Source organism: Neophocaena asiaeorientalis, unplaced genomic scaffold (assembly GCF_003031525.2).
Source record: "Neophocaena asiaeorientalis asiaeorientalis breed wild unplaced genomic scaffold, Neophocaena_asiaeorientalis_V1.1 scaffold781, whole genome shotgun sequence".
Lineage (NCBI taxonomy): Eukaryota > Metazoa > Chordata > Mammalia > Artiodactyla > Phocoenidae > Neophocaena > Neophocaena asiaeorientalis.
In genome coordinates, this window is record NW_020172994.1 from 411,891 (window position 1) to 425,092 (window position 13,202).

A 13,202-nucleotide genomic window follows, 5' to 3' on the forward strand; every position below is an offset into this window, starting at 1 on the left:
CCTACCACAGTCTCACTTAAAAAAACTCAGGGGTTTTGTTCTAAAACTTTCCAATACTCTTATAGCCCAACAGCTCCTATCCAAGGGTCAACCCTCTACAGTCTAATTTGCTCATTCCCGGATTCTTCTTGTTAAATAAGCCAAGTTCACTTTGCAAAGAATTAAACAGAAAATGGTTAAAAGATCAAAGTCAAGAAAGTTCTCTATATTTTATCACCATTAAATACATAACTTTTCATTTTTAAACAAACAAACAAAAAAATCACAATCAGTAGGTAAGAAAATGCAATAGATTGTTACAGACAGTAAGAAGTATGGGCAAAACTGACAGATTCAAGATCACTTTGTCTACCAGGGGTAAACAGCTTTATAAAGAAAGACTGATAACTATGATGAACTCTAAGAACTACTAAGATGAATAAAGAGTTCTAAGATTAAATAAAATGTGTACAAAGGCATGTAATATTCAAGCATCACTTTTCACCATCCCAGATTTCACCACAAGGCCTCTAATGCTCAACACCTAAAACTATTCATTTGACGGCTTCTGCCAAGGTGAAAATAGCTATTGACAATACAAGTATTTAGGCAACAACCACAAAATCTCTGTATTAAAACACACACTTTCCCACGTTCACTGAATCAAATTGAAAGGTCTGCTGAATGTTCAGACAACTGAAACTGCAAGCAAAGAAAACAAAAATTTCAACTGCATAACTCCACTGACAATCCTAGCAGACGATGAAAAATAATGAAAAAAGCGCTATGGCCACCACCACTTACACAAGTTCCCTCCCACATTCACTCACTTCCAGCTCTGGACTCCAGGGCTTACAACCTTGGTGCCCCATGTGACATTTTAGTCTCTTCTGTCCACTGGTTACAAAGCCATTTCCTTCAAAATATCATTTAGCTTTCCCTTCCATTCTCACTGTAACCCTAATAATTTCCTGCTGTGCTTCCACCACGCCTTCCAGCTGAGAAAAGGGGAACAGGACTGAGACGGAAGCAGGAGCTGGAGAGAAACGGCTGCTTCACCTGAAACAGCTTCCCTGGGGTAGGGCATTTCACCTCTGGCCTCTGTCACTCTGGTCTCGGCTCAAACACACCTCTCTCAGGCCTGACCTGACCCCAAACCAAACTAACCTTCACTTCCCACCCCCAATGAAGTAACTATCTAATACATAACTGTTTTCTTCACAGCACTTGCTACAATGAGAAATAATCCTGTTCTTTTCTTTGTCTACTGGTTTGGTACATCCACCTCCTCTCTAGAATGTGAGGTCTGGCAGACAGTGTCCAGAACAGTGGCAGGCAGACAGGCAGTCCTCGAAAAATACTTCTCCGAATTACGAAATGAATAAACGGGTAACGTTCCAGCAGCACGGATGGCAAAAGCTAACATTAGAACACAAACTTGGAAAAGCAGCCTGGAGGCAGATCATAAAAGCATGAATGTCAGGAAATAAAAGTAATCACTGACACTTATGGAGCGCCTATCGTGTGTCAGAGACAGGTGTAAGCATTGCAGCTGGCTGAATACTAGGAGGTAGATATATGGGGTACTATTAGGATCCTCATTTTACGTGTAAGAAAATTGCAGCTTAGACAGCTTAAAGAACTCGGCAAAGGTCCATCAGCTACTAAGTGGCAGAGCTGGGCCAGAAAACTCACGAGGTCTCCCACTCTCATTCAGCAAGTACTGACCAAGTGCGTACTGCATGCCAGGTACGACAAGGCACTGAGGATAGAAAAACGAAAAACAAAAATGTAGTCTCTGCCCAGAGAGCTTACCCATCTGGTAGGACATAAAAACATAAACAAATGTAACATTTCAACAGTGCAAAGTGCTGAGTAGGGGGAACTTAGTCATATCTGCACCATTACATGTGCCTTTCTATAAGACCCTTTGCTCCAAACCATTCCTTTTCTGGTCACTGTACCATGGCCATCCCAGTAATCCTACCTAAAACATTAGCATCACTTACCTCATCCTTCCATTTACCTCCTTTAATCAGCTGGTCCTCCTGTCCTCTCACACTATTCCTCACCTCCTCCCATTAATTTCCTTTTCACTTTCAATGCCATTCGTTGACTCTCTGCTTGGATCATGTGCAACGTTCTCATGACTGATCTCTATTTCCCATTTCTGGCATATCCAATTTACCTAAAAATTTTGCTTTCAGGATATCAACTCCCTATTCAGAAGCCTACAGCAGCCCCCTTATTCCTATACAGTAAGTGTAAACTTCTCAGCGTAGGAGTTTGCTGACTCTGAAGAGTAGCTGCTAGATCTGCAGAAGTCTGGATTCACTAGAGATCTGTGTGTATATTCCACAGCCAATACACTGTTTTAGTGGAGCTTTATACATTTTATATCTGATAGGACAAGTCACTATTCTCTTTCCCGCATGGAATAAATTTTACACTAACTTTCATCATCTATATTCTTCTCATTACAGATTTCTACTCTTGACAGTTTAAGCTTGATAGAGAAGCTTTTAAAATAATTTATAGATATGATTTAAAATGTAAGTAGCATAATTTTTCACTTTGATTCAGACGCCATTCTTAATTTCTAAGTCACTGTAGTATTTTACAATCAGATTTATTAACCACACATTTGTTTTTAAATAAAGATATATATTCTAGGAAATCGTAGAGTAAAATAGCTTTCAATAATTTCTTTAAATAGTCGATACTCTACCACACAGTCAATACCTGACTGTTCCGCTCAGGTCTAACTCATGCAGTAGTACATGTTTTTATAATTTATTCTGGCAACAAAGTGATTGATAAGTATCCTTTGCTTTTCTGGAGTATCAGCAGTAACACAACAGTATTAACTAACAAGAACTAATAGCCTAAGGTAACTGTGAAGCCTCTAAGAAATCAGGCATTTCAATCTATCTTTAAAAAAATCCATTATCAGAACTGTTCCCATACTAACACCTACTGGATTTCAAGAGTCATTAGCTCTCAAGGTAATACTTTAAGTACCCCACTTCAAGGGCCCGCAGAGCCTAAACAGAGACGTAGCAGCAGGAAAGGTGGCGGAGGAGCATCATTATTTTTCTTTAAAATTGGAATCCTTAAGTCACCTATGCTAATGCATATCCATCTTATAAATCAATCAGAGTAAAGAAAAGGCTAGAAATTACTTCAAAACAATAATACTGAAAAATGCTTTGAAATAAAACTGATTTTTTTCCTTTACATTTCTTCACACAGATTTCCTTATAGACTAAGATTAATAACAAGAGATAGCCTGGATAACCTACTACCCAACAAGCAAAGACTATCAAGCAGTTTTTATCTAATTATCTAGTTTTTATACTAATTACAGTTTTTATCTAATTATCTAATCAAATGTGCCCTCTATGAGAAGGATCTCACCACCCAGTCTACCAATATAATTAAATAAATCAGTCACATGAAGCCAACCCCACAGAGGTCAAACAAAACACTCTATAAGTGAATCCCATCAGCCACTGGTTCTAAGTCTTTACTACAGACAGTGGAATGTTACTAAGTGATTTTGGACGGTGATCAAATTTGCACTTGAGAAGTTTACTAAATAGAATAAATTAGAAATCAAAGGCTGGGAGACTGGTTACAGGGATGTTATCAATAACAGTCCAGGTCAGAAACAATAAAAAGCTTGAACTACAATACTATAATAGCACTGCAAAGGAAATAATAAATTTAAGAGACATTTGGAGGATTTGACCAAGAGGGGTCAGGTAGAGAGGATAACCCTAGGTGAAGGATAACTGAGACTTCCAGCATATACATCTGGATGTCCAGGACTACCATTAACCAAGATGAGTATTACTGGGGCAGCGTGTGTGTAAAAAATAACAAGCTCAGTTGTGAACATCTGCAGTAGTATGATGTATCCACGGAACATCCTGGAGGTACAGGCAGCTAGGTAAGAATATTCCTCTGAAACTTAGACCACCTTCAATAAACATTTATTTTGGTGGTTATCAATACATAGGTTGTAGCTAAAACCAGGAGTAATAGAGATCATCCTAGAAAGAATGCAGAGTGCAGCTGAAGGATGAGAATAGAACCTATGTAAGTGACTACAATGACTCTCTAGAATGAGGCTAGGTAGAATGAAGAAGTTAAATGGATTTATTCAGACTGATCTGGGTTTAAATTCTGCCCTTGTAATTTTTCCAGCTCAGGGACCTTGACCTCTCTGACCCTTAGTTTTCCTCCATTGTAAAAAACCAACTACCTCATATGGCTTTATATATACACATACATATGTGTATATATCATATATATTGCCAAATTTAATAAAAGCTCTTCAACAGTACCAATTTAATAGTACTACTTTCAATAATACCAATTTGATTTTGGTAAAGAGAGGTGCAGGAGAACCAAGAGAACGGTGCCCCAGAAAACTAAGAAAGAATAGAAAAACAACTTGAATCTTTACTGAAGTATCTCAGCTAACGAGGGATCCACTGCACGGCACACAGTCGAAGCACCCTGTTTTGTCATCCATATACCAGTGGCCCCAGCTTCTTAGCAGTGACAAAAACACACGTGTGCTCTCACTCTGATCCTTAAAACTCCCCCCGCTCTCCCCCACAGTTTAGCTAAGGAATTCTTAAAGTCCTATTTATGACTAGGCCACTTTGGTGGATGGAGGGGGGAAATCAAATGTCAGGATGTTTAATGGATGGCAGACATGTTCTGTAAAAGCCAAAGCCCCAGCAAACCTTGCCCATGTCAGCAATTGCTGGTTTCTGGTTTTATTATATTTTGCTCTTCTAAGAGGAAATAGAGCTACTGGCCATTTAGAAGTGAGTTCCAGTTTCTAACATAGGCAGCTTACATCTAGTAAAGTCCAGTGTTGTTATAAAAACCAAAGGGAATACGAACCAGTAAAGCAAAGGACAGACACACCAAGGCGACCATGCCTTGGCCCCGTGCACCTGTGCAGGAAACACTTTGAGACCTAGCTCGACTCCTCTTCTCCAGCAAGAAACTGAGGCAGGGGTTCATCTGTGGCCCAAGCCACAATGCACAGGGCAAAATTATCACTGCAACCATCACAGGCCACAAGGCCCAGGTGCTTAACAGCACTATACCCTATTTATCCACTGTCCTTCAACAAATGGGTCTCTGCCTGTGTACCCAGGTACTGTACTTATTTCCACTGTCTACGTGAATGAGTTAGAGAGGACCAGCCCAGGGTGCCACAGGAACATACATGAGTGGCAGTTAACACCAAAGATCTAAGCAGGAGACTGAGGCAAGGAGAGGGGAGTTCAGAGCTGGGAATGGGAACTAGTCATTCAGGGAAAGGAAGAAAAGCAATCCAGACAGACAGAATAGCACAAGGAAAGGCGGGATGATATGAGACCACAAGGCATCACAACACTGCCAGTAATTCAGTACGTCTAGAGGAAAGGGCGGGAGAACGTCAAGAGAAAACTGCCAGGTACTTCCATGAAACATAAAATGCTGAACCCTAGAGTCAAACAAGAGCGTGCTGGAGGGGGCCACAAGCTTAGATTCACTAAATGTTTCATCCAAGCTGAAGTTTCACTTCGGATCTGTCAAGATTTAATGTGTGTTACACAGTCCCAGACAACTGAAGAAACAGAGCTATGCCATCAAATACAGTTTTAGTTTTCACAGAGTAAGTTTCCATACACTGCCTGGCTCCCAAATACCCACATGACCCACACTACAGACCTTTCCCCATAGCAGAGCAAAGTCCATACATCAGGTAATGCTTTAGTTCTGCTCATTTTCATGGGTAGTAGGTAGTAAAAAAAAACCAAAAAACTCCTGCAATTACCAAATGCAGGCAATACTGTTTAGACTGTCGAGAGTCTAAAAGTGTACTTACCTATACAAGCAGTCCATATAGTCTGCACCCTTGCTGTATTCCTCCCAGTACCTATGATACATAACAAGTACTTGCTCTTCAGACTCCAGAACTCTCTAGAAAAAGAAAAAAATATTTTTTACTCAGAAAGCACTAATCATTTTCATTTGTAAGCTATGAAATTTATCAAAAACTAATGTTCTTAAATAAGTGACATAATTCAAGCACTATATATTATATTTACAAATTACATTCTTATTTTTAACTACCTTTAGTAACAATTAAAGAGCTAGAAAAAAAATGTGAATCTTAGATATGAAAGTGAAGCGTCCATACTAGAGAGTAAATGTTTCATTCTCTAAGATAAAAAAACAAAATATAATGGTTTGATGCTGTTCTTTGGGCTAGAATATTAGATCAGATTAAAACAGAATGTAATTCTATTGTGTTTCCTCACGTCCATCACTTTTGATCAGCCTGCAGTTATGTCATCACCTCATATTATTCACTATTGTGAGTAAGACTACTTATGAAAATTGACACATTTTCCATATTCCCCAAATAAGTTATTTTATACTTATTTAATAAAAACCTACTATTTTTTGAAAAATGAAAATCAAACTGAAATCTGAGGGCTGATGTTTAAAAAGTTAATTTTAATGGAAAGCCAGTCTAACAATAAAAATCCACTGGACAGGACAGACATTCCCGAGGCCACCGCTGCTCTTACTTCAGTTCTTCCATCAACCATCCGCGTGACCTTAGGCAAGACATGACCTCAACACTCATCCAATTAACTCTTGATGAAAGCTATGCTTTTAAACTTGGAGTTTTACCAATTAAGTCTCAGGATGATAGGACTAGCCTATAAATAGTACTTTTTTGCCTATCATACGGTAAATAAATTAAAAATCGCAACCACTATTAATAATGCTGGGGAATAGGGCCCACTTAGGAACTACTGCTACTGGTTGGATAGAATATAAATCTAGGAACAATTTCTTACTACGGTTGTTCCTCAACATCAGTGGGGAATTGTTTCCAGGACCTCACCATGGATACCAAAATCCGCAGGTGCTCAAGTCCCTACAGCCGGGCCTCCATATCCACCAATTCGGAACACAGAGATATGGAGGGAAATGTTCATGACTTATGACCCAGTAATTCCACATCTAGGGACTTACCCTATAAAAAAACTTGGTAACACAAGAATAACTTAGCTACAAGGGTGTTCATGGAAGTATTGTTTATAATCACAACTTTATGAACTGGAAATAATCTATATGCCCAGCAATATAGGAATATTTAAACAAATCACAGTATCTCCACAAAATGAAAAATTTTACAATCACTGCCAGAATTACAAAAGTCTATTTAATGACAAAGAAAGAGACCTACAATATTATTAAAAGCAAAAAGCACATTATAAAGTATACAACATGACTTCATTTTCTAATAAAAAATGGAAGTCTACACAAAACAAAAATATGCAAAAGACATATATCAAATTATATTTTTGTTAATATGTATCAAAAAAAGATATATTTAAAAATAGATATATCAAAAGCATTAACAGTGGTTAATTCCAGAGGTATGTTATGGGTGATGTTTATTTTCTTTTTCCTTATCAGTATGTTCTAAATGATCTACAACATAATGCAATACTTTAGTAATTTAAAAAGTTCTCACAGGTGAAACTTTTCAGTTCTGTTGGCTATATTAACAATTTACTTTGTCATCTACATAATAGCCAACTTCTTTTTTTGTCACTGGACTTGAGAGAAAATATGGTATACAATTATATAAGTATTCTAAACTTTCATAAAACTACTTCACAATTGTAATTTTTCAATCACACAATTATACCAATGTTAATTTCTTGGTTTTAATAATTGTACCACTGTTATGCAAGATGTTAATATTATGAAGCTGGGTAAAAAGTATTTGAGAAGTCTTTGTATTATTTTTGCAACTTTTCTATAAGCTTAAAATTATTTCAAAATAAAAGGTTTTTAAAAATCACACTTACAACCTATGCTAAAACATAAAATAGCAAAATTTATAAATGACTCACACAGTTATCTAGTATATTATAACCAAAGCTAACCAGCTCACAACAGCAGAACTTTAACTTGAAAACTAACATATGAAAAATGTTAAGACTAAGTTAAATTACTTGTCATTAAAACCACTTTCATAAACTGATAAATGCACATACTAGAACACTAAAATGTATCTGCCATATAAAATAAAAAGTAGAGCATTTCCTGCAAATCAAAAACAGAATGAGCTATAACCTCACACCTGTCAGAATGGTTATCATCAAAAGTCAAGAAACAGGACTTCCCTGGTGGCGCAGTGGTTAAGAATCTGCCTGACAATGCAGGGGACACGGGTTCGAGTCCTGGTCCGGGAAGATCCCACTTGCCGTGGAGCAACTAAACCCGTGTGCCACAACTACTGAGCCTGTGAGCCACAACTACTGAGCCCACGTGCCACAAATACTGAAGCCCACGCGCCTAGAGCCCGTGCTCCACAACAAGAGAAGCCACCACAATGAGAAGCCCATGCACCACAACGAAGAGTAGCTCCCGCTCGCCGCAACTAGAGAAAGCCTGTGTGCAGCAACGAAGACCCAACGTAGCCAAAAATAAATAAATAAATAAAGTCAAGAAATAGCGAGTGCTGGCAAGGATCTATAGAAAAGGGAACCCTCATGCACTACTGATGGGACTGTAAACTGGTGCAGCCACTATGGAAAACAGGGTGTTCCTCAAAAAATTAAAAACAGAACTACCATGTGAGCCAGCAATTCCACTCCTGGGTATTTACCTGAAGAAAAAGAAAACACTAATTCAAAAAGATACATGCACCGCAATGTTCATAGCAGTTATAGCAGCATTACTTACAAATAGCCAAGATACATAAGCAACCTAAGTGTCCAACAACAGACAAATGGAAGATGTGGTATATATATATACAATGGGATATTACTCAGCCATATAAAGAATGAAATCTCGCCATTTAAAACAACATGGATGAACCCAGAGGGTATCATGCTAAGTGAAATAAGTCACACAGAGAAAGACAAATACCGCATCATCTCACTCATATGTGTAATCTGAAAAACAAACGAACTAGCAAAACAAAACAGACACAGACTCAGAGATACAGAGAACAAACAGGTGGTTGCCAGAGGGGAGAAGGCTGGAGTAGGGGGCCAAAAAGGTGAAAGGGATTAAGAGGTACAAACTTCCAGTTAGAAAATAAATAAGTCATGGGGATGTAACATAGAGTGCAAGGAATATGGTCAATAATATTGTAATAACTTTGTATAAGGACAGATGGTAACTAGACTTAATTTGGTGATCATTTCATAATGTATGTAAATGTTGAATCACTATGTAGTTCACCTGAAACAAAATATTGTATGTCAACTATATTCCAATGAAAAGAAAATAAACAGATAAAATCGGCTCTGAAAATCTGAGCTTACAAAATATTGTATGTCAACTATATTTCAATGAAAACAAAATAAAATAAACAGATAGATAAAATAGGCTTTGAAAAACTGAGCTTTTCTTCAAATGTTATAAGGGAAATATCACAGGATCAATTGTGCTCTACTTATGGGTTATTACCATTTGAAAAAGATCTACTCCTAGTCATGTACAGGGTTAGACATATTATTACACAGACTGTGTTACTTTATCTCCATTTTACAGATAAAGGAACATGAAGTTCAATCTACAAGGTAGGTTAGGTGAGTTGTCCAGGGTCACGGGGCTAACAAAAGGTAGTCAAGCTTCCACAGACTTAGAGAAGGAACTTATGGTTACCAGGGGGGAAGGATGGGGGAAAGGGATAGTTAGGGAGTATGGGATAGACATGTACACACTGATATAATTAAAATGGATAACCTTTCACTATTCGGGTTCTTTTGTGTTTCCATACAAATTGTAAAATTCTTTGTTCTAATTCTGCAAAGAATGCCATTGGTAGTTTGATAGGGATTGCACTGAATCTGTAGATTACTTTGGGTCATTTTCACAATACTGATTCTTCCAAGAACATGGTATATTTTTCCATCTGTTTATGTCATCTTTGATTTCTTTCATCAGTGTTTTATAGTTTTCTGAGTACAAGTCTTTCACCTCCTTAAGTAGGTTTATTCCTAGGTATTTTATTCTTTTTGTTGCAATGGTAAATGGTAGTGTTTCCTTAATTTCTCTTTCTGATTTTTCATTGTTAGTATATAGGAATGCCAGAGATTTCTGTGCATTCATTTTGTATCCTGCAACCTTACCAAATTCATTGATTAGTTCTGGTAGTTTTCTGGTGGCATCTTTAGGATTTTTTATGTATAGTATCATGTCTTCTGCGAACAGTGACAGTTTTACTTCTTCTTTTCCAATTTGTATTCCTTTTATTTCTTTTTCTTCTCTGATTGCCGTGGCTAGGACTTCCAAAACTATGTTGAATAAGAGTGGCAGGAGTGGACATCCTTGTCTCGTTGCTGATCTTAGTGGAAACGCTTTCAGTTTTTCACCATTGAGCATGATGATTACTGTGGGTTTGCCATATATGGCCTTTATTATGCTGAGGTAGGTTCCCTCTATGCCCATTTTCTGGAGAGTTTTTATCATAAATAAGTGTTGAATTTTGTCAAAAGCTTTTCCTGCATCTATTGAGATGATCGTATGGTTTTTATTCCTTAATTTGTTAATTTGGTGTATCACATTGATTGATTTGTGTATATTGAAGAATCCTTGCACTCCTGGGATAAATTCCACTTGATCATGGTGTATGATCCTTTTAATATGTTGTTGGATTCTGTTTGCTAGTATTTTGTTCAGGATTTTTGCATCTATGTTCATCAGTGATATTGGTCTACAATTTTCTTTTTTGTGATATCTTTTTCTGGTTTTGGTATCAGGGTGATGGTGGCTTCGTATAGCCAAAGCAATCTTGAGAAAGAAAAACGGAGCTGGAAGAATCAGGCTCCCCAACTTCAAACTATACTATAAAGCTACAGTAATCAAGACAGTATGGTACTGGCACAAAAACAGAAATATAGATCAATGGAACAGGATAGAAAGCTCAGAGATGAACACATGCACATACGGTCACCTAATTTACGACAAAGGAGGTAAGACCATACAATGGAGAAAAGACAGCCTCTTCAATAAGTGGTGGTGGGAAAAGTGGACAGCTACATGTAAAAGAATGAAATTAGAATACTACCTAACACAATACACAAAAATAAACTCCAAATGGGTTAAAGACCTAAATGTAAGATCGGATACTATAAAACTCTTAGAGGAAAATACAGGAAAAACACTCTTTGACATAAACCACAGCAAGATCTTTTTTTGACCCACCTCCTAGAGTAATGAAAAAACAAAAATAAACAAATGGGACCTAATTAAAAGCTTTTGCACAGCAAAGTAAACCATAAACTGGACGAAAAGACAACCCTCAGAATGGGAGAAAATATTTGTAAATGAAGCAACAGACAAAGGATTAGTCTCCAAACTATACAAACAGCTCATGGAGCTCAATATCAAAAGAGCAAGCAACCCAATTAAGAAATGGGCAGAAGACCTATATAGACATTTCACCAAAGAAGACATACAGATAACCAAAAGGCACATGAAAAGATGCCCAACATCACTAACTATTAGAGAAATGCAAATCAAAACTACAATGAGGTAAGTACAACTGTAACTAACACAGCATTGTGAAGCAATTATACTCCAATAAAGATGTATGAAATAAATAAAATAAATGGATAACCAACAGGGACCTACTGTATAGTGCACGGAACTCTACTCAATGTTATATGACAGCCTGGATGGGAGGGGAGTTTGGGGGAGAATGGATACATGTATATGTATGGCTGAGTCGCTTTGCTGTGTACCTGAAACTATCACAACATTGTTAATTGGCTATACTCCAATATAAAATAAAAAGTTTTAAAAAATAAATAAAATACTGGGGGTGAAAAGAAGGTAGCCAAGTTTCTAGTTCAAAGAATAAATGATCTCATCCAGTTCCTGATAAGATCAGTAATCCAAAAGAAGTCAGAAATGCTGCGTGTAGCCAAATACTACAAAATTCATTCACTGCTTATACACAGATCAAGTCGGTGATGTCACCCTCATGCACATGGCACACTGACCAAAATAACTGGTCACAGAGGCTTTCTATCATACTTTTTAATTTACCATTTTCCTTTTTAATTCTAGGTTTTTAAAGACCTTATATAGGATATGAAGAGGCAGCTAAAATGTTGAATATAAAGACAGAGATTCACCAAGAGATGGGAAGCAACAGTAAAGAAAACTTGGTTCTATAAACACCATCCAGAGGATATGTAAGCACTTGATTTCAAGTTGAACACATCTTGATTTGAAACCCTACTCTTTAACTTACTAGTTGTATGATCTGGAGCAACTAAACTGACTTCCCTTGGAGAACCTAACAACACAGAGCTTGACCCAAAGCTCCTATATACATATTAGAAAAATGCTAATTAGGAAACAAAAGAAATAACCTTAACCTGATACAAGTTCTGCACTGGAAAACAGTGAACTAGTCAAATAACTATGTAGCCATAAACACATTTACATCATGTATATATCAATCCTTACCTTGTGCAAATGCCGTACGTGATTTTCCAAAAAAATCTTAGTTTCTGTATAAAGTCTTTCTCCAAGGGGTTCAGGATAGGCCACACATAAAGCATAGATATCTCTAGTTAAATTGTTAAGGTTTTCATATTCATTGAAGATACTACTTTAAAACAAAAGATTTAACTCAAGTCTGGCATTAAAAAACGAAAAATCCTTATTTCATTTTTGCAGTTTAGGATTATATAGATACATACACAGAATGAAAGACACTTACCCGACACGCTGGTGATAGAAGGGAGGTGGGAAATCAACCTCACATGCTCTGACTCTTTACCTTGTATCCTCACCCTAAAAAGAGCAAGCAGCCCTCTCCACGTGATGTCATTGTCTGGGAGGCCTCAGTCAGACTTTCCTATGTTCCCTCCAAATTCTTTCGTTGTTTACTTTTAATTGTAATTAGTAACCAATAAAATATCTCCATGTATCCATGTATATATATTTGTTCGATTACTATTATATTAAATATTTAAAAGCTTATTTACATACTTAAAAAACAAACATGGTGAAGCAAAAATATCACCCAAATAGTGTAATATCACTGTGCCAGGTTTCTTTATAGAAAAAAAAGTTACAATAAGAAACTATTAAGTTATTTTAGGGATCGGGAGGGTGGGAGGGAAACACAAAAGGGAGGAGATATCGGGATATATGTA

At 37.1% G+C, this 13,202-nt stretch overlaps 1 protein-coding gene across 3 annotated transcripts in view; it reads right to left on the reverse strand.

The window, feature by feature from the left end:
- CUL2 (cullin 2) overlaps positions 1 to 13,202 on the reverse strand; it is an 81,411-nt gene that overhangs the window by 44,348 nt on the left and 23,861 nt on the right. For all 3 annotated transcript variants that reach the window (XM_024742281.1, XM_024742280.1, XM_024742279.1), the window contains exons 3-4: positions 12,508 to 12,610; positions 5,876 to 5,970 (exon numbers count right to left, since the gene is read on the reverse strand). In XM_024742281.1, the coding sequence (XP_024598049.1) occupies positions 5,876 to 5,970; positions 12,508 to 12,610 (198 nt within the window). The remainder of the gene's footprint in view (positions 1 to 5,875; positions 5,971 to 12,507; positions 12,611 to 13,202) is intronic.